The sequence below is a fragment of the Stylophora pistillata genome, chromosome 12, assembly GCF_964205215.1.
Source record: "Stylophora pistillata chromosome 12, jaStyPist1.2, whole genome shotgun sequence".
In the NCBI taxonomy this organism is placed as follows: Eukaryota; Metazoa; Cnidaria; class Anthozoa; order Scleractinia; family Pocilloporidae; genus Stylophora; species Stylophora pistillata.
Genome location: NC_142530.1, coordinates 1,381,137 through 1,407,028, shown reverse-complemented (window position 1 = coordinate 1,407,028; position 25,892 = coordinate 1,381,137). Strand labels below are relative to the sequence as shown.

The 25,892-nt window shown below is 39.0% G+C and overlaps 3 protein-coding genes across 6 annotated transcripts in view; 1 reads left to right on the top strand and 2 right to left on the bottom strand.

Annotated features, from left to right (window-relative positions):
* Nucleotides 1-4,476: 4,476 nt before the first annotated feature.
* On the bottom strand, nucleotides 4,477-13,800 carry LOC111320873 (uncharacterized). Its single transcript, XM_022923601.2, has 6 exons — nucleotides 12,999-13,800; nucleotides 10,341-10,492; nucleotides 9,603-9,831; nucleotides 6,328-6,438; nucleotides 5,895-6,016; nucleotides 4,477-5,512 (listed from the first exon to the last, which is right to left on the bottom strand). The coding sequence occupies exons 1-6, from the start codon at nucleotides 13,732-13,734 to the stop codon at nucleotides 5,225-5,227; spliced, it is 1,638 nt and encodes a 545-aa protein (XP_022779336.1). The 5' UTR covers nucleotides 13,735-13,800; the 3' UTR covers nucleotides 4,477-5,224.
* Nucleotides 13,801-13,809: 9 nt separating this feature from the next.
* Nucleotides 13,810-19,396, top strand: LOC111320877 (mitochondrial substrate carrier family protein ucpB). 2 transcript variants are annotated; one of them, XM_022923608.2, is made up of 3 exons: nucleotides 13,810-14,435; nucleotides 15,965-16,127; nucleotides 16,908-19,396. In XM_022923608.2, the coding sequence occupies exons 1-3, from the start codon at nucleotides 14,363-14,365 to the stop codon at nucleotides 17,593-17,595; spliced, it is 924 nt and encodes a 307-aa protein (XP_022779343.1). In that variant the 5' UTR covers nucleotides 13,810-14,362; the 3' UTR covers nucleotides 17,596-19,396. The 2 variants fall into 2 exon arrangements, with proteins under 2 accessions (XP_022779343.1, XP_022779344.1); XM_022923609.2 differs by lacking the exon at nucleotides 13,810-14,435 and adding an exon at nucleotides 15,571-15,848.
* A 973-nt stretch (nucleotides 19,397-20,369) lies between these two features.
* The window catches only part of LOC111320870 (uncharacterized), a 43,781-nt gene continuing 38,258 nt past the window's right edge, over nucleotides 20,370-25,892 (bottom strand). For 2 of the 3 annotated variants that reach the window (XM_088740559.1, XM_088740562.1), the window contains 11 exons: nucleotides 25,659-25,676; nucleotides 25,531-25,548; nucleotides 25,377-25,412; nucleotides 24,853-24,885; nucleotides 24,416-24,493; nucleotides 24,151-24,174; nucleotides 23,772-23,895; nucleotides 23,110-23,216; nucleotides 22,077-22,160; nucleotides 21,268-21,489; nucleotides 20,370-20,655 (listed from right to left, as the gene is read on the bottom strand). In XM_088740559.1, the coding sequence (XP_088596685.1) occupies nucleotides 20,509-20,655; nucleotides 21,268-21,489; nucleotides 22,077-22,160; nucleotides 23,110-23,216; nucleotides 23,772-23,895; nucleotides 24,151-24,174; nucleotides 24,416-24,493; nucleotides 24,853-24,885; nucleotides 25,377-25,412; nucleotides 25,531-25,548; nucleotides 25,659-25,676 (891 nt within the window). In that variant the 3' untranslated portion in view covers nucleotides 20,370-20,508. The remainder of the gene's footprint in view (nucleotides 20,656-21,267; nucleotides 21,490-22,076; nucleotides 22,161-23,109; nucleotides 23,217-23,771; nucleotides 23,896-24,150; nucleotides 24,175-24,415; nucleotides 24,494-24,852; nucleotides 24,886-25,376; nucleotides 25,413-25,530; nucleotides 25,549-25,658; nucleotides 25,677-25,892) is intronic. The other variant, XM_088740560.1, reaches the window with a different exon arrangement.

Genomic DNA, 25,892 nt, shown 5'->3' with positions numbered 1-25,892 from the left:
GAGAGATCGAGGGTCTTCTAACTGCGTTTGCCGGTAAATGAGATTAACATGATCACGTCCTTTGATCACATCACGGTCTCTATTTTCCCTACTATTTTGGTCAATAGGTACAAATCACTGCAAAACACACGACACGTTTTCAGAAAGTTTGTAGGCGTTGTAACGGTGCATATTTCTTGTTATGTTGCACAATAACATGTTCATGAATTTCAAAATGTCATAAATACTTTTAAATCGGTTAGGTGGAAAGCGTGGAGTGCGGAGTGTAGAAAACGCGGAGTGTGGAAAATGAGGAGTGTGGAAAATGCCGAGTGTGGAAAATGCCGAGTGTAGAAAATATATAAAGAAAAAGACAAAAAGATATACATGCATCTGTCTTACTTGGGTAGTCAATTCTTTATAAAGCTGTTGTTATCTGTGAGCAGAATATTAACCGTGAATATTAGAAATATAACCTTTTGAAAGCGATTTAGGCTGAAGAAGCGGGATTTTAAAGACCATTATGGCCCTCTGTGAGCGCGACCATGTGGAGATCAATGCCGACTTGTACTCACATGTGAATATGCAAATTAAATTGAATCTACTCATGGCTTATTGTTAACTGTAATAGAAGAACGCATTTTGCAAGATTTGCACCATCTAGGTGTTGGCAGCAAAACCTTTTCGAACTTGATCAAAAACATTTTCCAGGCGCTTTTTGTCAGTTTATAAGATTCACGGCTAACTAGCCAAGGAAAACAACAACATTAGCGCGAGGTTAATATTCTATATTCTTCTTACAGATAACAAACAGCTTAATTACCCAAGTAAGACAGAATTTTTTATGCTTGTATATATTTTTGTCTTTTTCTTTTATATATTTTCTACACTCCGCATTTTCCACACTCCGCGTTTTCCACACACTGCATTTTCCACCCTCCTTATTTTTCACACTCCACTTTTTCCACACTCCGTATTTTTTACACTCCACATTTTCTACACTCCGCACTCCACGTTTTCCACCTAACCCTTAAATCCGTTTAGCGATCTAAACGGACTCAGCTCTTGTTTTGAAACCACTTGCGAAAGGGAAATACGTGCTTTAAGCCTACAGACTTATTTTCAACCACAACAATACGAAAAGGTTAATTCAGTCATTTGTCACTGGGAAATGATCCAAGAATGGCCTACTAACAGAAGTAACTTGAGCAGAGTTAATGTAATGCTGATTTGAGGTATCTGCGTGACTTGTCTAATCCGACACCCTACAAAATTGTTCATTCTTTTTGCGGCCTTTGATCGCTTTCTGGGTTTAAAATAGATTGCAAGGACTACCTTTCCCAACTAAGGTTTATTTAAAAAAGAAACAATGATGAAATGCGTGAAAGGAAACTTAAGCTCATTAGCATCAACGTACGAGGGGATTCTGTTTTAAGAATTTGTTCGAAACCGCCGGAAATTGGACGCAAATAGATAATTAAGTTTAGCTCTTCAGACTTAGCAAAGAGCTGAATGTCAGTTGAATGTCCGTCTGTTGTATGACTGTGGAAGTCTTAGTTATGAAATTGATTGGTCACTTTTGTTATGAATAGAGGCAGGGGCCCGCTACAATCAAAATCACTTAAGCAGAAAAAACGACCTTTAAACAATACGGGAAGAAAAATTACAAAGATACGACGAGACAAATGCTTACCAAATGCTGACGGAAATATACGAGACACGCCTAGGGAGAGGGTTTAGATAGAAGCCACACCATGCCCTTATTGATGCGACAGTTAACGTGTCCTTTGGGGTAAATCATGCATTATATCTCTGATGAGGTAACAACTTCGTGTTTCGATACAAAGATAGCTTAATCTCGTTGCGCTAATCTTCGAGGGGCATAATCTATTTTCACAAGCTTCTGCCGCATTATGAAGGCTTAAAGGAATAATAAATCAATGTTGTTGTTATGATCCATAAACAAATTTAAAAAAGCTAGAACGAAAACCAATCTTACTAGTGGCACATCAAGTTGTGCAAATGTAACATATGTGAACAATAGAGTTAGCTCTACCGTTCTTTATATATCTTAGCTTATTTTATTACCTAATTATCCTACCGACCCTTTTTTTTTTGTTTGTTTTTTTTTTTTTCGGCGTTTTTTTGCATCGGTATTTATTTCTCCCATTTTTACCACTATGCTGTTATACATTACCAGTTCTTCATGTTAAGCATCTATGTTTAGTATATTTATCACGACTAATAATACTTTACTAGTTACTGGAAACCATGTTACCACATTATGTATTCTTTTTTAGGAAGTATATTATCTTAAGTAATTTATATTCTCGTTATATTAATATGTAGTATCTGTACGCTTTTAGTTAACTGTAGACGTAGAATTTTATATATTCGAATGTATTTAGTACGAGTCACTGGCTCATTGTACATCTCGAATTCAAATAAATTTATCCATCTATCTATCTATCTATCTATCTATCTATCTATCTATCTATCTATCTATCTATCTATCAAACCGTATGAAATTAGACACAATTTTCACTTCACCCAGTGGTTTTATGTTTTACCGCTGTAAAGTCTGAATGGCGTGCTATTGCAAAACTTGAAAAATCCAAATTTTCAACAATGGGCAAAATTGTCGTAACTTTTTTTAGGCTAAAGGATCATTGAAATGCATTTATTTTAACTGAAACTTGATATATTTATATATCCCTATCATATAGATCCATCCATCTGTAGTGTTAAGAAGGTTAGGAAAGGTATCATTAATGTCAAAATTTCGTGATACGCAGATTCAAGAATTCTGAGACTTACCGTTGTCCGATATCTTTCTCAGAAACAGCTTGTAAGCCAGTAACTGAGTAACAGATCAATTGTGGTGATTAATTCAGAAGAAATGTAATTTTGTAGCACCGACATTCCCACATGGTCACAAAACTGTTTTCAATTTCCTCTGCAGATTATCAGTTCCACAAATAGTTTGGTTAGTTAGAAGATTTACACGTGCTACAGTTTTTACCTCCGGCCTACAGGCACGATCGGGGAACATCTGGTCGGTTTTTTTAAGCCTTCTATTAACCGTGCTAAGTTATTTATCACGAAATTGTGGATCATCGAATGTCCACCCAGCCAACCTTTCCACCTTATGACCTGGAGTGACGCCACAATGTTTTTATCGGCTCAACTCTGGAAAGGCGTGTCTTGAGGTGCGCTGATATTCGAAAAGCGGTTTACACTTTCACTTTGAAAAATATATTTATTATCTCGCGATGTGGTTACATAGATTGTTGCCATATTTCGTACCATCTGTCAAAAAAAGTGAGTCGATCGATGCATGTACAGCTACAGAAATTTATGTTCCGCTCACGTTTCTTTTAGAAACGAGAACTTCAAAATCTCAATGAATCTTAAGCTAAAATAATGAAAAAAAAATTGCACAGGCACCCCGGAAAATCGTTCATAAAAATAGACTTTTTAAATTGTTCGAGAGTTGGTAAATTACTGTGTTCCTCGCAAAAATTTTCCAAGGGACTTCACTTGCATGCTGAATTCCGCGTTCGTTCATTTTTCATTTCGTTTATGTCTGAATTTTCTAAGTGTTTGTGCTATACCTCTCACTGCTTATATAATTTTAGTATTTTCTTTCTTTCTTTAACACCCTTGTTCAATGCATTTTGGATAAACATTGCCCTATTTAGCTATTTCTGTCAATGCCGTCTAAACTACTCTTGAAGAAGCTAGTTTTGGAACAATTCAGTTCTTTCATTAGTGTTAAATAAACAGAATGACGAGGGAAAGCTCGTTCCTTCAGAATTGAAGGCCGAAAAACGTTTTCGTGAAAGCATTCGATCTGAGCGATCTGGCCACGGGTGACCACGCTACGGAAGTCAACACAGCAGTGAGCTTTAATTTTGCTTTTAATCTCCTCCCTACGCGTGTTTCGAATGTTTCCGCCAGCATTTGGTAAGCATTTGCCTCGTTGTGTCTTTGTAATTGTTCTTCCCGTATTGTTTAAAGGTCTTTTTTTCAAGTGATTTTGATTGTAGCGGGCCCCTGCCTCTACAAAATATTCATAACAAAGGTGACCAATCAGTTTTCATAGCTCAGACTTCTACAGACAGACAACAGACTGGCATTCAACTGACAAACAGCCATCTGCTGACTCTGAAGATATAGCTGGACGAGGTCGTCAAAATGTCCGTTACATTTACCAAAAACAGTTCCTTTGACCCTTTCCACCCTAACATCAGTATGCATATTCTCCATACTGTTTTCTATACATTTCCTAAGGTGCTGACGAGGAGAATTTGTTGAACAATCAAGAGCTTCTTTAATGGTGATCATTTCCTTTATTCTCCTGACCTTTATGTGTGAGTTATGTGCTTTAATCAAAAAACTGTTTACATAGTTAAGTATGAAAGTATATGGATATCTTGCCCTGTTCTTACCAAGAAAATCTACCTAAACGATCAAATTCTACGATAATATCAAAGGTTAGTTCAGTAACAACTTTTAATTGCCATAAATCAAATGACATCGTCAAAATATACATCAGATATGTTGTTTAGTCAAAACATCCTTATATAATCACTATCTCGTTGACTACCTTGAACAAGCCACTTTCACAAGACTCTCCACCCCCTCCCCCTACAAAAACGTCCTTCGCATTCATCTATCCTTAATTCAACAAGATTGTCAACCGACATGTATCCTGAATTTCTTCAACCTAACCACTAACACTATAATGTACAAGTAACCTAATGGTAAAAAAAAAAAAAATTGCCTTATTCAACAATTACCTCAGACACATCTTAATATCAACAGAGTTTACTTTGACTACAGTGTACGTAAACTGAACATGTACTATTCTGTTCCATAACCTGCCGATTGCAAACTGTCTGGGGCAACTGGGTAAAACCTGGGGATACCTTATAATGGATTAGTCTCTCATCTTGAAGGAGTACACTATATACTGGGAAAAACTGCTGCAGTAAAGACACGTTAGATTATTAAGTCTTAACAAGGAGGCTGAAGGTAACATTCTTCCCTGCATTTGACTGAAAACAATTCCAGGGAAAGAGAAATGTTTGACTTCCTTAATAATATTGCACACCACATACAAATCATATGCTGGTTATCTAGTCATTGTCACTAACAAGTAGTTAAATTAGATACAGTCACAGTCAATGCTGTATATACATGTTAAGCTCCTTGCTGGAAGAGCTTGTTAGCCAGAGCCAAGTTAGGACCAGGGAACATTGCCTGTCATTGGCTGACCAGGCATCACCACAGTGATATTAGGGGCCATGCTTGTTGTTGCAACAGGCACACCTGTGGTCACTGGGACTGTAGCCACAGACACACCAGGTGGTAACATTCCTGGAAGCAGAACCTTATCCTTTGCACCAAGACTCAGTAAGGCATTGATAGTGGGATCTGATGACACAGCAGCACTAACAAGTGCCGAGGAATATGCAGGTATAATGTGGCCTCCATCTCCTTGCTGTTGCACTTGCTGAACAACTTCAGTCTGTCAAACAAACAAAAAGGGAGGAACACCTTGGTTAACCAAATTCAAATTCCCCTGAATTGACCCCATTTTTTCAGCCATTTACTATCGGCTAACTTGAACTTGGTGAATCAAACTCATATCATTTACCTTTATAGTCCAAGGAGTGGAGTAGTCCAAGCATCAGCAATTTTAACCAATATTCAAAAACTAACTTTAATAAGCTGGAGTGTTGAGCTTCAAGGTTTTATTTTCATGCACCCTAAAATTTTTCTTGCCACTTTATGTGAGGTTGGATTATGGTAATTTTTTTAAACACTAGAAAGAAAACTCCTTCTTTTTGAAATATTTCAAACTGAAGACAATAACTTTAATTACAGCATGCATGTACATGGGTTCTTACCTGTAGGTGCTGTGGCATGAAAGCAGTGTACAGAGCCCTTACTGATGACTCCTCTTCTGGGTTCAGTGCTTCTTGACGCTGAGGAAGGTTGACTGAAGCACTGCTCGATGTTGTAGGGATACCTTCCCAAAGAAAATTCAGTGAGTGCCATGATAGTTGCATGAAGTCAGACAAATACACTTGTCCTATCTTACAATGTTTGTTGTTTTCTGAGATCAAACCTCCCCATGTACAGGTGATTCTGGCTATCAGTCCACTTTGACCTCTTATGTCGTTGGGGAGAATTTCTTGATGCATTCTAATCAACTCAAAAAACGTTAATCAAAGCAAAACATGACTTCATCCCTTGCCAATCAGAGCACATTAATTTTTCTTCCAAGATTACAAAAGCAATTATGCAAATCACTGAATGAAAGCTTCTCAGTTGTTCTACCTGTAGCTGGTGGTAATATTTGAGTGACCACAGCTTCAGGAACTGTCACTGTCCTGGACTGTTCCACTGTTGTAACCTGTGCTTCCTCCTCTGCATTCTCAGGATGAAGACCTGGCAAATTAAAGATGCACACTTAGAATTCCCAGATCATAAATTCCCTAATTCTCCTTGCAGGCACAATACTACATTTCTATGATCACTCCTTGGACTAAAAGGGTTAAGAATTTCAGTGTGCACCATTCTACAAGTAAGTTGCAAGCATTCCTGTAGCCATGGTGATTTGAAAAATTGTGGCAACTGAACTTGATGCAAAAGTCACCAATTTGGTAATCCCTGTTTGCCAGTCATGAATCCAGGTATAAAGCATAACATTTGTGATCAAAAGTTTAGCTGAAAAAAACTTTGCTGACAACAATATTAATGCCCTATCATTTCCTTTGCCTTTTGAGCTTTGAATGGTATGCAAATTCTAAACTCAAATTTTTTTTCTAGTGATTAAAAATTTTCTTTCTACCAGCCATTAAATTCTTTTAAGCACCTACCCCTTAGGCATAATATCATAACATATACCGTATTTCTTCACCTATAAGCCGATCTCGGCTATAAGCCGAGACCCTGACTTTCAGGGTCTTTACGCTACACTCAAGCTGCCCAAAAAAAAAGGTAAAACCATCGGCTATAAGCCGAGAGCGAAATTATTGATTGTAACTGGCCATTTGAGCAAGCGAACCTCACGGAAAACATAAGAAATTGACTCACTAAACACAAAACCTAATGAATTACAATAAACACAAAAGAAAAAAAGCGAACCAATCAAGAGATATGAATATCAATTGATCCAACGAACTGTATAAATACTACCACGCGACAACAGATTAACCACAACAACAATAATAATCTCAGTTAAACGTTTCAAAGTATCAATCTATCGAGTATACCTTTCGTCGCTGTCACTTTTTATCATCATGCCTAAAGCACGCCGTTCCTCGTATAGTATGGCTTTCAAGATAAAAGTTATCGCGGAAGCTGAAGCGGTAGAAAACAACTCGGAAATCGCTCGAGAATATGGACTAAGCGAGTCCATGGTACGACGCTGGAGAAGAGACCAGGCGACTATTCTTTCCGGAGAGCTGAAGATGTCTGCAAAACGTGCGACGATGGGCCGTTTCACTCCGAAATATCCCGAACTAGACCAGCAAGTGATGGAGTGGTTTTCACAGCAAAGAGAACAAGGTTGGTATTTACTTTTCTGTCTAAAATTTTAAGAGTTTTTGAAGAGTTGAATGATATCGTCTTTCAGTGCGTGGGAAACAGAGACTTTGATTGGTCAGAAATATGTTGTTGTCATGACAATTTCATAACATGTCACGAAAAGAGTGCTGCAGTCACGAATCTACGGTTATCTCGCAGCAAAATAAGATTGTTATTTTATTTTTCGTAGGTATTGCGGTGAGTGGATTGATCCTTCGCCTTAAAGCTAAAGAGCTCTCCGATGATCCTGCTTTCAAAGCTTCCCGTGGATGGTACGAGAAATGGAAACGACGCCACTCGGTCAGCATGCGAACCAAAACAACTCTGGCCCAGCGATTGCCCGCCGATCTCGAAGAGAACATTGTGTGCTTTCATCGCTTCGTCATTGCAGCAAGAAGACGCGCCGACTACCCTTTATCCCGCATCTACAACATGGATGAGACACCCATGCGTTTTGAGCTGCCATCGAACCGAACACTGGAATTCAGTGGAAGCCGAACAGTGCCAGTAAAATCTTGCGGAGCGGAAAAGCGGAGCTTCACCGTCGTTCTTGCTGTTGCTGCCGATGGAGCAAAGGTGCCACCGAAAGTCATCTTCAAAGGCGTCCGTACACCGAGAGATCTGGTTGTGCCGCATCCTCTTCGTGTTTCCTTCCATAAGAAAGGGTGGATGGATGAACAGGGCATCCGAGAATGGATTCGACAGAGTTTGCCCCGTGCCGAGCGTTCCCTTTTGGTGTGGGACTCATTCCGAGCTCACTTGACCGATTCCGTGAAAGATGACCTGAAGCAGCGAAACATTGACGTCGCAGTTATCCCTGGTGGCCTAACCCCGGTTGTACAGCCCTTGGATAAGTGCCTAAACAAGCCATTTAAAGATAATGTGCGCCGAAAGTACTTGGCGTGGATGACATCTGGGCCATTTGAGTTTACCCCAGCTGGGAAGAAGAAGGCGCCAAGCAGAAATCTTGTCCTCAGGTGGATCAAGGAAGCATGGGCAGAGATACCTGAAGAGATGGTTGTCAAATCCTTCAAGACCTGCGGTATTTCCAATGCCTTGGACGGAACAGAGGACGACGTGGTCTACTCTGAGGAAACCCCAGAAGTAGATGATGAATACATAGAAGAGAACGAGTTCGACACAGACAGCGAAAACGAAACGGATGGCGAGTAAACCATTGGGTTGAAAGCCCTTGCACGTATCCGTCAAACGGCTCCTTTAGGAGCCACCAATTTCATAAAAGTGAATAACCAATATTCAGAAGTTATTTTTGTTGTGTTTTATTACTTCTGCTTCATTGCTAACTTGACTACAAGCCGGGGGGGTAAAGTTATTCAGCAACTGTATATTTTTAAAATGTAAAACCCTCGGCTATAAGCCGAACCCCGTTCTCCGTGAAAAATCTCCCAAAATTTTGGGTCGAAAACTGAAAAAATCGCTCGGCTTATAGGTGAAGAAATACGGTAAGCATATTATTACACGACTCAGGCAGTCAGAGGGCCAATAACTAAAATCAACCAATCAAAATGCTCTATTGCCTGTCCATTATTCTCTAAGTATTGGACCAGGCACTGTCCCATATGGTCCCGAATGATACCGCACTTGTGTCCCTTTGAACTTCAGTCGTATAATAAATCTCTTATTAACCAAGCTTGCTCAGGACCATAATGGAGGAATATTGGCCCTCTGTCTTTTTTGTACGGACCAAGCTACACTTGGTCCATACTGTCAAGACCTTGGGCCAATATCCTCTCAGTACGGCCCTCGCGTTTGGTTAATAAGATATACATCAAACAACCCCCACCCTTAAATAGAAGGGATACAAAGAAAAGCTCTTTTCACAGCCACCTTTTTATTAAACTTTTAAAGCTTCAATTTGACCATTTCTTTATAAGCAACCCCTTAGAATAAGTGTCCCCCTTTCAATAGCCCCACCCCTCCTCTTTTCACAGTCACTGAAATTTTAAACAAGCATCTGGGCACTTAATTGAGGAAGTACAGTATTCATGATTTACTTCAAATACCTTCTTCAGAGGGGTCATCCACAGAGAGGTCACTCTGTAATGATACATCACCAACCATGTCTACTTCTTCATCCTGAATACTGTTGCCCTGTGATCCTGAGTCCTTGGTTTGTTTGTTTGTGTAATATCTTTCTGATCGTCGTTGTTTTTTCTTCAACTCTTTGTGTTCCAGCTGCAATGAAACTTGTTGGCTCTGCAGCTTATTGAGGTCAGACTGAAGCTCAGTTATCTGAGATAACAGAAACAAAACAAGTGATGAGTCCTGGCAAAAATTTTACACTAAGTCAACTTTAAGTTGCCTAAACTTCATTATTATTATTACCTGTTTTATTCCATGAAAAGTTGTAGGCTTATCCATCAACAAGTAAGTGGGAGACATGGTAACCAATTTGTTGGTGTGCTGGACTCCAACTCGAGAGGTGGGCAAAGCAATAATCTCACAGTGCCTCTCGATGGAGACCAGTGAATTGACGGGGAAGCCTGATGAATTGCTCAGGGGTGTAACCTTGAGATGGGATTAGCATCCTATCCAGATGGGGGATGGGACTTTAAGCTAAGGAAATGCAGTTGACCCTATAACCCATTACCAAATTCTGTGAACTAATGTCACAAGAATTGAATAGCAGACAGTAAGGAGAATTCTCACTGCAATCTTGGGAGTGAAAGGGTGAAAGCTCTGGCTGGGTACATTACCTTACCAGTACGAGCGAAAAAAAAAAAGAAAGAAATACATTATACCTCTGCAGTTGCATTTAATGATCTTGCTTCATCCAGTTTCTGCATTATTTGCTCTTGTAATTCTTTGTTGTTCTGCATAAGATCATCAATTTCATTCAATCGCTCCTCTCTTTTGAGTTTGTTTGCCTGAGATACTTGATTCTTTTTTGCACCTGTTGGAAACAATAAGGCCAACACAGACATAAATGGATAACACGAAAGTCAAACTCAGATTATATCCCTGGACATTGTGAGTATGAATGACAAGAAGCTCCAGGTAGCTTAGAATCATGCGCAGGAGGTTGCAACTTGTACAAAATAGGCACACAATAGACCACTTTCATAAATGGCTGCCGGATTAATATTCTTTTGTTTAAATTTGAATTAGCCCTTCTGGCCTCGCTTGAGATAATGTCTTCTTTTGAATTTTGTACTGGAGAATGAGGTCAGCAAGGCTAATTTAAATTTAACAAAAGAATATTAATCTGGCAGCCATTTATGAAAGTGGTCTACATGCACATACATGTAGTCGGAAATATAATTTGAAAACCATCCTACAACTTAAAATAATACAGGAGAAAAGCTAATCCAAAAAAAATGCATCATAGACCTATAATATAGATAATGAAGATGCAGGAGAGACGATAAGTGTTGTAAAAGTCATATGTCATCTCTATTGCAACGATATCTTCAGGCAAATAAGACAACAATGCTAAGATGAAAAATAATCGAGGGAGAATTAACAAAGGATCGAAATAGTGGCAAGTTTGTATGTCTGGTTGGCATTACTTTTCTTGCCTCTTTCTGCTATTCGTTAAGGTTGTCAATTTTTGGCCTTGTTGCTTCTGTTCCCATTCCATTATACTTTTTTTTTCTTTGGTGATGGTCTATTGATTTGTACCTTTTGTTGACATTTTCAGAGAAGTTGCTCTTTGCCATGTGCCTCCATTGACATATACTTTTCAGCATTCTTTACCAGTGTAATTGAAATGAATAGATACAGGAACTACTCCTCACAAACCACCTCAACCAACATTGTACAGTGCTTTCACCTTTTAACTCTCACGACAACATTTATCCTTACAATATCAATATAACATTAAGCTGACAAACAAGAGTTTCTTTATTAATTGATAATCATTCTCTTTAATGTTGTGACTTACAATAAAGAATGACTCAGGGGGCAATATTATGAGGAGAAATCACTTTCATTGATCAAAGGGTTAATGAAACATCGAGACAGTAAGATAACAGTTACTGACACATATGTAAACAATTCCTGAACAAAAAAATTGTTTAGCAACTACAAGGAAAAATGCACATTTTTAAGAATACCAGGAAGTGGAGGTGAATAGTGGTGGATGTTTGCCAAGCCATGAAGCAGTGTGGTACACATCCACGATTTTCACAGACATTGAAGTGAATACAGTGGAACCCCTCTAAACTGGACACCCTTGGGACTGGAGGAAATGTCCAGTTTAGAGGGATGTTCAGTGTACTATGATTTCATCCACAAGGCAATTTTACTCTGCATAATGTACTGCCTGACTGTAAGTACCAGTATGATTATGGTACATGAGTACTAATAAAGCAATAATTTGGATATATCAACAAAGTTGAAATGGTAAATTGGCCACCGTAACGATTACAAAAGCTGACGTTTCAAGCGTTAGCCCTTTGTTGGAGCGATATATCCAAGTTGATATATCCAAATTATTTCGTTACTCCCACCGACGCTGCCCCAAACAGTTTCTTTCAAAACCATTAGCCTTTATTTACTAATAAAGCACATTAGTAAAGGAGCAAACAACATGGATCACAAGGAAGCTTTTAACCTGACCCCTATTGTTGTATTTCATTCAACCCAACAACAGCAGCACAATTGTCAACTTAAAATTTTTTGCTCAGTACCAATAGAACAATGAGTAAGTAGCTGATATGCGTTTCTCACTTCTGATTGGGATTTCACAGCTGCATGATTACAATTTAATTTAAATCACGTATAAAAACATGTGATATGATTTTGGTGGCAACCTTAAAACTTTCATGTCTGGTTTAATGGAGTCAATTTCTTTGTCAGTATGAGATTATAGACTGAAAAAGGCATCTGGTTTCTGGGAGTGAGGGGTTCTGGTTTACTGAGGTTAAAAATAGAGAAAACGTATGACAGAGATTTTGAGGCTGAAAAAAGGTCTGTTAAAGAGAGGATTCTGGTTTAATAAGGGTCCCATTTATAGGGGTTCCAGTGTAATTGATTTAGTATGTACCAAACAGAAACAAAAAAAAAGCAGTTCATTTACTGTCACTAGAAATTGTCTCTGGCTGCGTTGAGGTGAATAATATTGCCAATCACTTAATTAAGAACCAGCCAATCAGTGCGTGCAAAAGGCACTGTTCACCAGCTGTGTGGTATATACTAATAATTTTTATAATAACAATGATGATTAAAACAACAAATAATGATAATATTGGTAGAAACACTAACAATGATAATGATGATAAACTGGATCAGAAGCATAAGATCTTGGCAACCTACTTTTGACTGATTCAAAGAAGGTAAATATGTCTCCAGGCACTCGTCATATCATGTTTCATCCAACATGAAAGATAACTAACCTAAAGATATACACAGAAACGATTTTGCATACTTAGCAAACGAGTTTATCGCGAATCACTCACCATCCATCTCGTCATCTGATTCGGAAACAAACTTGGACCTTGAGTGGCCATGCACAAAGGTAAAACCACTGTCACGAACAACTCGCCTGGCCATTGTAAACAATTCATCGCGTCGAACTAGAAGTGTCGGATCTCGAAGACAAAGTTGTGCTGCGGCTTCATTGATCATTTGTTCGTGTGAGTTCAGCGTATTAGTCTTGCGTTTCTTGATATCTCGACCGTAAATTCGCGAATGATCTCGGATCAACTGCTGTCGTTCAGGGTCGAGTTTTTCCCAGTCGATGATGACCTCCATCGGCGGGAGCTTCAGCTCTACAACTCGTTTCTCCGGACCACTTTTGCCGGCGCCAGAGCTGCCTCGCCGCTTTCGTCCAGCACTTGTCGGCGTTGTTGCAGCAGTAACAGGCGATGATGTACTTGATTGAGGAGTTCGACTGACTTGAGACGAAGAAGTCCACTTATCCATCCAAGATCCAGGACTGATTCGTTCTGGAGAATTGCCTCGTTTGCTTTTCCATTCCACCAAAGCTTTCTGCAGCCTACGAGTGTGAAGTGGCTTCGTCGACATGCCAACCAACGCGACAATTTCTTTGAACTCATCTTCGCTCGCATCGCAGAACTGTTGTACATCGTCGCCTCCTTGTTCGAGGAAGCTAGGGTAGTAGTCTAACAGGTTCGCAGCTCTGAGGACAGAGTGAAGCTCGGCCTCTCTCTCCTTCTGTCCTGGAGTTGCCATTTTGTCGCTACTTTCCCCACCCTACAAGCGTGTAAACGGCTGCGATGGCGGCGAAGCTTTAAGCAAGCAGGGCTGAGGCCACCCCAGAAAAATCCACTTACTCGCCTCTGATTGGCTAATTATTTTGCAAATGTGTCCACCCTACCCGCGTGAAAAAAATCTCATTGGACAGTACGGGGGTGATTGACAACTGGCCGGGTGTGGGATAAAAATAACATTTCTATCCCTTGCGTCCCCTTGTTTATTATCTATTTGATTTCAGTTTAGAGAATACCTGTCGGTAATTACTCGCCTTATCCGAGTTTTCTCCGTGTACAGTTAAGATTTGACACTTAATTCCGAGCACTTTCTTTGCTAACAGATGATGAAACAAAATTCAATAAAATTCATCATAAATCTTGTCAAAATGACAAACTTCTTCAACTTGACAACGTCATTAACCGCCTGTCTGCTGACAGAAACCAATCACCACCACCGGGAGAGCAAAAATTTGTCGATATTTGAATTGTTACTGCTGCCGGGCTCTCCACATGGCCAGTGGAAAAATATCGAGTGGTTCTGTCCTTCTGGAACATTTAATCGTTGTCGACCGTAACTGACCCGGTTGAAAACTGTTTTGAACCTTAAAATGTCTACACAATCATCGGATAATTTGACAAGATTTGCGCTAAGCGGAATTTCTAACATGTGTGGTGGAGCAGGTAGGTTCTGGTAACTTCCTAACTTTTATTTTAAGTCAACCATGCTCGTTTTTAATCTCGATCAAGAAAGCTAAGATCATAAAAAGAAAAGGCTCTCTCACTTGAGAAAGACCACTTGCTTTCAATGACTTGACCACGTGAGTAATTTTCGGTACACACGAAATCAGTTCACTTTTGAAAAATTTTGTTAGTACACGCTGAAAGAGCATATTAAAATTAAGTAACCTGAGAATTTTCAGCCGTGTATCTCAAAAGTAACGATTGCAACGGCCGCCGAAAGTTAGAAGCGTTTGTATGAGAAAAATATTTCCCTAAGCATTTACAACGCCTAAATCTCCTTTGAATTAAAAACAGACAATTTGAGCCCTTAAATGCGTAAGGGAAAGATTTAACGACAGTTTTGAAAATTTTAGAATTTACAAGGATTTGCATAGAAAACCATGTCAGCGTGACTGGCTGGCAAAAGTTTTTTTTTTCTCATACAAAATTAATGCTTCTAAATTTCAGTGGCTGTTGCAATCGCTACTTTTGAGATATGCGGCTGTAAATTCTCCAGTTTATTAATTTTAATATGCTCTTTCAGCTTGTGCTAACAAAATTTTTCAAAAGCAAACTGTTTTTGTGTCTAGTGAAATTTGATCACGTGATCAAGTCATGCAAAGAGCCCATGCAATCAAAGTAATCAATCAATTGAAAGTTTTTACTTTATGTGGGACATGGTTACCCATATTGCCCGAGCCAGAGGCTCATGTATGAAACACAAGACAACAACCCACCTATCCCAACCCAGGGGAAGACATCCGTCACACAGTAATCTCGTGCATGGAAAATTAACGTGTCCTATCCCTAACCCTGCAGGAGACAGGACCTCCATTTATTCGTCCCTATCTGAGAAGACTAGAGTATCTAAAACATTTCTTGATGTTATAAAGGCAGCATATTCTTCTCAATTATTTTAAGACCTTGAGTGTTGGTCCGGCTGGGGCTCGAACCCTCGACCTCCCGTACATCAGTCCAGGGCTCTATCCATTGAGCTAACTGGGAGGCATTTCAATGAGCCTGAAACTTCTATCTAATCACACGAGCTCTCCCTCAACCCTTGCCAACCAAACCTTGACGTGAGCAAGAAAAATGTTGATACCTTTTGCAGTACTTATTGCCACAGTTTTGCAAAAAACTCAGTTGAAATATATGAAGTGAACATTGTGCGTTAAATGCCATCCTGTGATTTTATCAGGGAGAGCTCTGTAGATGAGTTTGTGACCTAACTTTCTCGCAATTGTCTTCAGAACTTTGAATTACTCAAGCATCTTCAGTTGTACAGACTGGTCATTGTTTTGATTCAGTTGTAGTTGGTTACCAAGGAGATCTCTGGAGAATAATGGAAATTTCCTCAATGCACAGATGACGAAGGTCTGAAAAAATATTAAAAAACTGCCCATCCAATTTGATTTTCCATGAGTGCTACAAGGCAACAATCTTTCACTTGGGAGATATGGTAATAATCTTCCGTTTGATTTATTTTGCAGTGACAAACCCAATAGATGTCATCAAGATTCGCATGCAACTTGAGAATGAATTGGGTTCTAAACATAGTAGCAAGAATATTTTTAAAGACCGTTATTATAAGGGGTTCATAAGAGGAGGTATTCGAATTTTCTCAGAGGAGGGCTTGAGTGGTCTTTACAAAGGGTAAGTTACAAAGCTCCAACCCTTAACTCCTAGAAATGATTAACATGTAACTTCTCCTTTTAATATCCATGCATTATCCACCAAAACAGGTATTGAGAATACACAAACTTATTAGAAAGAAGTTGTCATCTTGATCTAAAACCAAATTCTTACAACTTATTTGCGAGGAAATGTCTAGAAGCTAGAGGCGAGAATTGATAATCAGTTCTCGGGAGTTAAAGGATAAACTTTTTGAGGTTTGCTTGGTTTCACAGAGGATGGGCAGTTTGCTCTCTTAGATTGTTCAGCTTTGCCAGGTCAAGGAAAAGTTATTTTGATAAGATAGAGGTACTTGCTTGGTCAAAACACAGTTTTCTGGACAATGCTATAACCCTTTACACCTTACATCATTATGCTTATTCTCCAAATTTTTCTCTGTACAAAATGTACATTTCTTCTGGTGCTGATGAGGAGAATTTGTTTGCCAACTGATGAGCTTTTTTAGTTGGCAATTGTTTCTTTTATTCTCATTACCTTACTGTGCAATTCAGCAGTGATGCTGTAAAGGTAATTTAGTTACTGGTCACTCTTAGGGGTTTAAAGAGTAAAGTCGAAGTGCACTGCTCTTTTGATGCAGTTAATGAATCATGACACAACAGCATGGTTTTTGGCGACATATTTGCAGTGAACTAAGGTTGAATGCAGCACCTGAACTCTGAAATATTCAGATGAGAATAAAACCCACACTCAATGGGTTTTGTCTTCATGAACAAAGCCTCAATAAAGTGTTTTTCTTGTTAGGTTACTGCCATCAATGATGAGAGAAGGATCATACAGTACCATTAGGCTGGGAGCATATGAGCCATTAAAAGTTAAGTTAGGAGCAACTGATATTGCTCACACTCCTCTGTGGAAGAAAATTGTGGCTGGTGCAACATCAGGAACAATAGGTAGTGCTATTGCCACACCCACAGACTTAGTTAAAGTTCGCTTCCAAGCTTTGGGGCCTGGAAAAAAATCAGAATATCGACACACTTTCCATGCATTTTGGAGAATAGCACAAAAGGAAGGTGTAAGAGGATTATGGACAGGTGTGGGTCCAACAGTTCAGCGTGCTGCCATTTTGACAGCAGCACAAATTCCGTCGTATGACCATACCAAGCATACTTTATTAAATGCGCAGTTGATGGAAGAAGGACCAGCCCTGCATGGTGTATCATCTTTCATTGCTGGATTTGTGACAGCTCTCAGTACATCACCATTTGATGTGGTGAAAACGCGCATGATGAACCAGAAGAAAGATGCCAATGGAAAGCCATTGGTTTATAGAAATACCATTCATTGTATAGGGAAAATTGTTGGACATGAAGGATTGCTAGGACTTTATAAAGGATTTATACCCAACTGGATGAGAATAGGTCCACATACCATTGTTACTTTTTTTGTCTTTGAAAGACTCAGATATCTGGTTGGTATGAGTCCTGTATAAAAGCAGTGGAGGTAGAAACTAATATTGAACCATTTTAGTTTCTTCAATTGATTTGATAGAAGTTGTAATCTAATTGTTATTCATGTTTTAAATTAATAATTTTATGCTTTTTTGTATTGGGTACCCTGTTGTACTCGCACGAATACTGTAGTATATCTAATTATCTATCTTGGTGGTGGGGATTGCCTTTACAACTGACATTTAAGATTGAAAAAGTTTATGTTTTACTATTTCTAGGCCTAGCTAGGTTTACTATAAAATATCCTGTTATTTATAGTGGTTTGTAAAATGCTGAACTGGACCCAGGAACACCAGAACTATTTTTGGAATGATTGTTGTCTTCAAAGCAGTAATGTCATGCATTAGGAATACCACACAAGTGAATAGTACTTTTCATGCACACTGATTGGCCAGTTTGGAAGTGAATAACAAGTACTATTTACCTCCAAGAAGCTGAAGAGACAAAATCGCATGGCAGGAGTTTACCCTCTGACCATTTTTCAGTTTGTTGGAAGTAAGAAACTGATGTTTCAGTTTCTGTGAAGTATTACTAAAACAATTATTACTCACCCCAGTGTTGGCGAAAGTGGTGGATATTGACCTCGCTGTTTTGTAGCTCAATAAATGTCCACCACTGTTGGCCTCCATGTTAGTGAATAAAATAATGTTTGTACAGGTAATCACATGATTTCGAGTACAATTTGGAATAAATAAGCACGAGTAAATTTTTTCAAAGACTAACAAAATTGCATGAGCCCGTAGGGCGAGTGCAATTTGTGGTCTTTGAAAAAAGTTACAAGTGCTTATTTATTCCAAATTGCACGAGAAAATCATGTGATTATCTATTCATAATATACGTGAAAAAATACGAGGTAGCTTCTCATAACTACGCAGAAGAAAAGCGCGCACATCACGTGTAAAAATAATTTATTCAAACCCTACAAGTGACAATGAGCTTGACATTTACATTGACCAATCATTCTGACCAATCAGAATGTCTGGTTTGTTTCTTTCTTTGCACTTAATTAACTCTCTGCTGCACTGAATTAACTGAAAACTGCATTCATCTTAACCAATCAGAACTGAGAATTTTTTTCATGTATATTATAAGGCTATAAAAAAGCCAAAATGTGAAAAAAAAAAAATTTATAACAATTGGTTCAATCAAGTTAATTTTATTATCATAATGCATTTAAGCTACTGTTCATAGCAAGAGTGCACCATAGAACAACACATGGGGTCTGTAACCTCCCTAAGACAATATTTGAGGGGGGATGAATACCACCCTGATTTCAGTACAGGAAATATTGCTTAGTGTCAAGCATAAAATTGGCCTTACTATATTCAATCTTTTTCATTTGTTGTTTTACCAGGATCACATTCAACGGAGTGCCCACATTTGCTTGCTAAGTCATTGCAACAATATCACTTTACACTGTCAAGATTGCAAAGAGGTTTGCTTGTGGTAATAGACAAAACAAAGGACATTTGGAGTAATTTTACAACAGCCATGGGCATGGCCTTTTGTAGGATGAGAGAATGGACAAAGTGTTGTTTTATTACAGACATCATTTGAAAATATCCACTTGCAAGAGGGTTGAGTATTTATCTTGTGGGAGCTTTGTTAGAACCGTTTACACCCTCAGTATGCATATTCTCCATACTATTCTTTAGACATTTCCTAAGGTGCTGACAAGGAGAATTTGTTTAACAATCAAGAGCTTGTTTAGTAGGTGATCATTTCCTTTGTTCTCTTGTATAATAAAGGGTTGACATGCTAGGCTCTCAGGGGGGCCAAAGGGATAAACAAGCCTTGAGTTGAAAAACGGTAAAGGAAACAGGTTGGAGTTGACAAAGCAACTTCATAAAACAACTAATACTTTGGTCACAACAGTGAATTGCTCAAAGCGACTCAGGATTGACATCAAAGTGATCCAAGAAGGGTCTGAAAATCAAACAACCCTGCGAGTAGGCTTCAATTTTTTGCATCGTAGTCACAGCTACGTTCTTTGATCAAATCTACAAATTCCTTAGCCACCTAGCAGGTCAAAAATCATCTCTAGAACACGAGGCTAGATCTAAGTACAGAAATATCTTTGCAAACTTGGAAGATGACACCTTTCAGACAAGATCATTTTCAAAGCACCGTCATGGTTAAAACCGATCAAACGTTTATCGAAGTAGTTCGGTTTGCCAGGGACAAAGCATTAATGGGTTTTACAACATAACCGAGATACTAGGGGGTGATCTGATTGGTTATAAACCTATTGTTTATTGCACTGGTAAACCTATAGCAAATTGGAGGTAATTTTGTGAAAAGCAATAGACCGCATTGTGTATCGGTTTACCGGTGTAATACTCAAAACGTTTGTTAATCAATCTGCTCCGGCTCGTTATCTGCAAACTTTTCTCGTGTTCTCCCGACATCATGCGCGGGTTTTCACTCCAGCCAATCTCTTAACCAATCAGATGCAATGATACAGTGGTCATCCGCCTTTTCCCGCGCTTTCATCCGGTAAACCGACAGGAAGTGCGGCCTATTGCTTAATAACTCTAACTCCCACGAGTGACCAAGACTTAATTTCTCCTCACAATATCAAGCAGACAAGTGATGAGAATAACGAAAAATATCAATTAGGAGATTATTAATTGATCCAATACCAAATTCTTCAGAGGAACATCGTAAGAATTGCATAGCATACATTTAGGAGAATTGCTAATACGATCCTGGGAGTGAGAGGGTTAAATAGACCACAAATAACTCAAACAAAAGGTGGAGAATTAGCTGAATTATAATTGGCTATTTAAACTATCATTCAAGCAGTCCACACAATAAGTTAAAACATATGGTACAAATTCCTTGAGTTTACTTCAACGGCATGTTATAAGAAGATAAAAGAGAGAATAAAAAGATTAATAAAAGCAAACAGGTCCAATTTCCAGTCCAAATTCTTCGTTTTCGTCTCCGATGTCGTACGCAGCTACATCTCGTACTGGAAGTCGGTTTGGTTTGGGCGTGTCCACTTGAATTATGGTGTAAAGCCACGTGCCGTTCTTTACCTAGAACGGAATGAAAAGAAAATGATAAACCCCTTTAAGAAGCTGTATTTAATCGCTCAAGTCCCTTTGATAAAAAGGACCTTAACCAAACCACGACAGTGACGGCAACAAGGACGTGGCAAAGTAAAAGATCTAGTTGGCAGAACAATGGCCAGCACGTGCGTTTCAACACTTAGTGCATTTCTCCGCCGTCCTCTGTAAAACAACAACGTAAAATCATCGAAATTTGCGTGATCTGAAAGAGAAACCTCGACGGCAAATTAGTTACTTTCCATTTGGGGCTCAACGCTGCTGACAGCCAAGACGTGGCGCCGTTAGAGACGGTAAACATATCCAGCTATTCGCGAAATTCTAACAAAAACTATGAATTCACTTTTTAATCTACGTCTTCCTTGGCATTGCCTTCCTGAATGTTTAGGCTCCCTATTAATGGCAATAGTCCACTACATCTTGAGCAGAAATAATGAGAACTCTAAACTCAGTAGAGTTTAGAGAAAATCCGTCAAACATTAATTATCAAAGCCATGTTTTTTAATATTTTAGATTAAAGATTTTATTTCGGTCGAGGTATTTGTATCGTTCCGACCCTATTCTTCCTTTGCTTTCACTTACTTGACAATTGTCTGCGAGTACACTGGGCTTGAACTTGTTAGACGAACTCGAGTGTATAATCACACCATTATCGGTCATGATTTTTAATGACTTGGTGACGTCATTAAGCTGTTGGTCATACCAGGCTACAGAGTTTTTGCAATGGTAGGTTATAGACTGGCGGGCGCGGTCACTCAGCAGGCGAAGAAATGAGATTTGGCTGGAGTATTTGACGTACTTGATCTGCAGGCAAAACAGAAATGAGAACTTTTAATGCATGTTAATTGAGTCATGACCTCCTTACTGTGCTAAATAACCGTAAAAGTAAAACACAACACAAAGTCTTCAGTACTAGTGAGCCGGCTGGGATCTAGAATGGCTTTTATCAATTTATCCAATGAACTTCGCCCTAGATTGAACGCCGCACGTCTCCGTTAAACATATCCATGTCAGACAATACCAATTCTATCTCGGTAAACAAGGGAGTCATTATAACTTCGAAAAAATGCAAATTTAAATTGAGTGTCGAAGGTAATCTGGGCCGATTGCCTTGGTTTTGCTTTACTTCACTCTGTGATTGGTCCAGAAAACTCACAACACTCTCTCAGCCAATTGCAATCAGATACAAAACTACGACCAGTCACGACTTGGTCGCCTGCGCTTTACTCGGTTTGCTTCTTTTCACTTTGAGTTAGGTCTTGTTTTTAGGACACTCAATCGGAAATCTCTCTAATATTTACAAGTAGTTTACCTTGATAGTTATCAGCTATTTAAGAAAAGTGATTTTTTGACGGCCATTAACGTATTAATAGGAAATTATTCGTTGTCACCTTGTTAAAGGCGCCAAGATCTGCTCCAAGCCATTTGTATTCGTCAGGTCCTAAGAACCATTTCCTCTTTCTGATCGTGAATGGCTGCATCGACAGAATGTAGTCCAAACATTAAAAGTAAAGTAAGATATATCCATTTCTTTTTATCCATTTTCTCCCGGTTAGCTCAATGGATAGAGCACTGGACTGTAGTGCGGGAGGTCGAGGGTTCGAGCCCCGGCCGGACCAACACTCAAGGTCTTAAAATAATTGAGAAGAATTTGCTACCTTTCTATGACATCAAGAAATGGTAAGATATTCTAGTCTTCTCGGATAGGGACGAATAAATGGAGGTCCCGTCTCCTGCAGGGTTGGGGCAGGAGACGTTAATTTCCCACACACGAGATTGCTGTGTGATGGATGTCCTCCCCTGGGGTGGGATGGGTAGGTTAGGACAGCAGGTCCACATCAGCTATTACAGCTGCCAATTAATCAACCTGCCTTAACAAATAAATGAACTTCAACTTCAACAACTTCAAGGTGCACATTCTCCATAGGGACACGAGCGAGTCGAGCTAGTTAAGATTCAAGAATTAAGTGAGTTTCTCTTAATCGGTTGCCTAATAACACCCAGAACATATTACCGAAGGAGTGATTTAGTTCTTGACACAAAACATCGGTAAAATCTTTTTTTCCAAGCCTGGTTATTCAATAAAGTAAACATGTCGTTTGAAGAAAAGAAAGTGATAACTAAACTTACTCGAAAAAGAGCTAAAATGCCAAGATAAGAAAACAATTTCTTAACTGCTCATTATATAAATTTTAAAAACATTAGGAAAATCATTAATCTAAAATTATTATACTTAACATACCATAGAACAATTGGGGTAGGTTTCTAAAGAAACTGTAGTGCTGCATCAGTAGGAAGGGGGGGGGGGGGGGTATAACAAGAGAATTTGGTTTTATCAACGGAGTTGATAGTGTCAATTGGTCACCGTAGGGAGTTCCAAAAGCTGACGTTTCGATTGTTAGCCTTTCGTCCTACCCAGCATACCTTCTTTTCATTGTTGGAGTGTAAACAAGTTGCGTTGAAGGAGAAGTCACAGTAAACTTTGACAGCATCATCGGGCACGCCCTCATTTGGGTCAATCCAAAAGTCACCTTTAGGAATGTGATTCGACTGAGTCAATTTTGGTTGTTTGCATATTAATAGCTTAGCAACTATCCAACTGTTCATTGTGTCAACTTTTCGAGAATTTTTGGCCCTATATCCTTAGAAGAAGATTTAACATTCCTCTCATTAACTTCCGTAAGGCATATCAGGAAAAATTAAACACGTCAAAATCTTCAAACAACATGAAGGGGCGGGGAGGAAGTTGTCAGTGCTACGAAAACAAATACCGGTCTGGGCAAAATGGCGGCCACTTAGTGAAATTATCGATCTGGTATTGAAATCAATCTGATTTTGCATTGGTTCTATTTCCTTCACTCCGTGATTGGTCGAGAAAACTCCAGCCAATCTCTTAACCAATGAGATGCAATGATACAGTGGTCACCCGCCTTTTCCCGCGCTTGAAAGCAATTTGCATATTTTTGCTTCGAGTAAGTCTTATTCCTTGTAATATTTCCTTTGTTCTGATTGGTTGTAGTGATTTATTTTGATTTGGCTCAACGACACTTAATCGAAGTGCATTTTAACTGTTGAAGAAAACTTACCGCTGGTGAGACCTGGATAACATGCTACGAGGTCTCGACACGTACGGGCTGGAAATTCTTTAGTGCCATTAGGTTGCTTGTACATTTCAAGTTCGTAATGCATCAAAGCCAACGTAAGTTTAACCTAAACAGGAACGAGAATTAATACGTTACGGCTGAAACCGTAGTTTCAAGTTCAACATGGTTGACGTCATTTCTATGATCAATAAGGTTATAGACGATAGAAAATTGACGTTAATTGTAAAATAGATCCCATGTTTCCATGCGTCCGTTTAGTAATAGATCCTAGGTGACGTCGAGATGTGGTATGACCAAAAAAGTGACCTACGAGGCGCAGCCGAGTTTTTCAGTGTCACTGTTACTTTTACTTTTAACTTACTGGATCTATTAAAGCCTCTCCGCTCTATAAAAGAAAGTAAAGATCAAAATTAAAAACAGCTCCAAGCGTTTTTTAAGTTTTGAAACCTTCTCCTCGAGAAAAAAGGGTGATGTCAGACAGTAAACAACGCTAACGGAACACGTAATCGCGTAGTATCTATTCCACTCTAAGCTATGAAATTCCTTGCTTAGCCGGCCAAAATAATCGCATTCAATCCTGAGGTAAACTTTTAAACTAAGTCAAAACATCCGTTCCCAATCCTTACCTGATCTTTTGAACCTCTGTACAGCTTTGCTTTTTCATTTTCAATGCTGTAAGAGCCAGTGCCTCGGTTATTCAAGCGCTGACAAAGAAACAAGAAACAGGCTATTAAACCAAAATTGAAGAAGCGAAAATATCATGGGTCACTGGCTTCGATTTGTACTGCTCTCAAATTCGGTTTTCGTTCAACCTCATTCCAATTTCGGAGGTTTCCGTCTGAATTCGGGCATTCTCGTGCGATGTCGAACTTCCTGTCCAATTTCCGTAAGACAGTTCAGTACGATTTCCGACGATTCCGTCCTTTATTGGAATCTCGTCATATTTCAAACAATTTCGTGCGATTTTGGACGAAAATAACAGAAATTTTCCCGCCATATAATAGACTAATCCGATTTACAAAATATCCTTGCAAAAGCCTTTGCAACTTGTCATTGTATCTACCTGGACATAGCCACTGAGAGATCTTATGTCTGCCTGAAAAGAAAAATGATACAATGTGGGTATGAGTGGTATTATTTATGTAAACTTCAACACAGCGGTCACTTGCTTGTGCAGACGCAATGTTGTAATGGCCAGCTGGCGCGCTCTCAGTTTGTCAAGTAAGTAGTAAAAATGTGTGAATGTTTTGATAAAGCTAAATAAAATGTAGTAAATCAACAAGATACTCGTAATTAAGAAATCGTTGTGTTCGAAAAGTCTTGCGTTTTCCTTTCTCCTAGTTTTGTTTCTTTTCACAGATTTCTATGATTGCTTTATTTTTATTCACAGATCTTAACGCACATTTTTTTGCATATCGTTCCTTTTTTCGCATAATTTGCGTGACAGCAGTTGTTTCCTATGTTTTCCTACGAACTTTCGCGCGGGAAATTGGTGCGCAGCCAGCCAAAATTGGCCCCCTTGTGCATGCCCGACGTTTGATAGCTGTTTTCCCCACTCACCCTAAGTGAGTACGTAACATTACTCACCGGGGGTCCTGGGGGTCCGGGGGGTCCAGGCATACCCTATGACCAAAACAATTATAATTGCATTAATGTCACAGAGTTACCACTTTGATATGTTCAAATCAGTGTCTGCATATTTGTTATTTCGTTTTCACAAAACAAGAAAGGTAATTCATACCCTATCTCCTTCAGGTCCCTATTGCAAAAAGAGATAAATGAGATTTTGAGAAAGAAACATGACCCTGTAATATTATCATTACAACACTTCAGTGATAAGTTACTTTGTCAATTATCAACACTGCTTACCCTGTGGCCAGCATCGCCCTATTAATAAAAAGAAAGTGTATCAACAAATGTCAAATAACCGTCACACTTAAATATATCGCTTAACACTTTGACTCCTAAGAGTGAACAGCATCTAATTTCTCCTTACAATATCACCCCTGAATCCCACATTAAGGTCAGGAGAATCAAGGAAATGATCACTAACTAAAGACACTCTTGATTGCTAAACAAATTCTCCTTGTCAGCACCTTGGGT

What these genes read in the sequence shown, in the direction of transcription:
- LOC111320877 (XM_022923608.2), top strand. Translation starts at nt 14,363, where the DNA reads ATGTCTACACAATCATCGGATAATTTGACAAGATTTGCGCTAAGCGGA. An exon ending in TAACATGTGTGGTGGAGCAG is followed by an intron (nt 14,436 to 15,964) that starts GTAGGTTCTGGT and finishes TTTATTTTGCAG; the next exon opens with TGACAAACCCAATAGATGTC. An exon ending in TTGAGTGGTCTTTACAAAGG is followed by an intron (nt 16,128 to 16,907) that starts GTAAGTTACAAA and finishes TTTTCTTGTTAG; the next exon opens with GTTACTGCCATCAATGATGA.
- LOC111320873 (XM_022923601.2), bottom strand. Translation starts at nt 13,734, where the DNA reads ATGGCAACTCCAGGACAGAAGGAGAGAGAGGCCGAGCTTCACTCTGTC. An exon ending in GGATGACCCCTCTGAAGAAG is followed by an intron (nt 6,439 to 9,602) that starts GTATTTGAAGTA and finishes TTAATTTGCCAG; the next exon opens with GTCTTCATCCTGAGAATGCA. An exon ending in TCATGCCACAGCACCTACAG is followed by an intron (nt 5,513 to 5,894) that starts GTAAGAACCCAT and finishes TTTGTTTGACAG; the next exon opens with ACTGAAGTTGTTCAGCAAGT.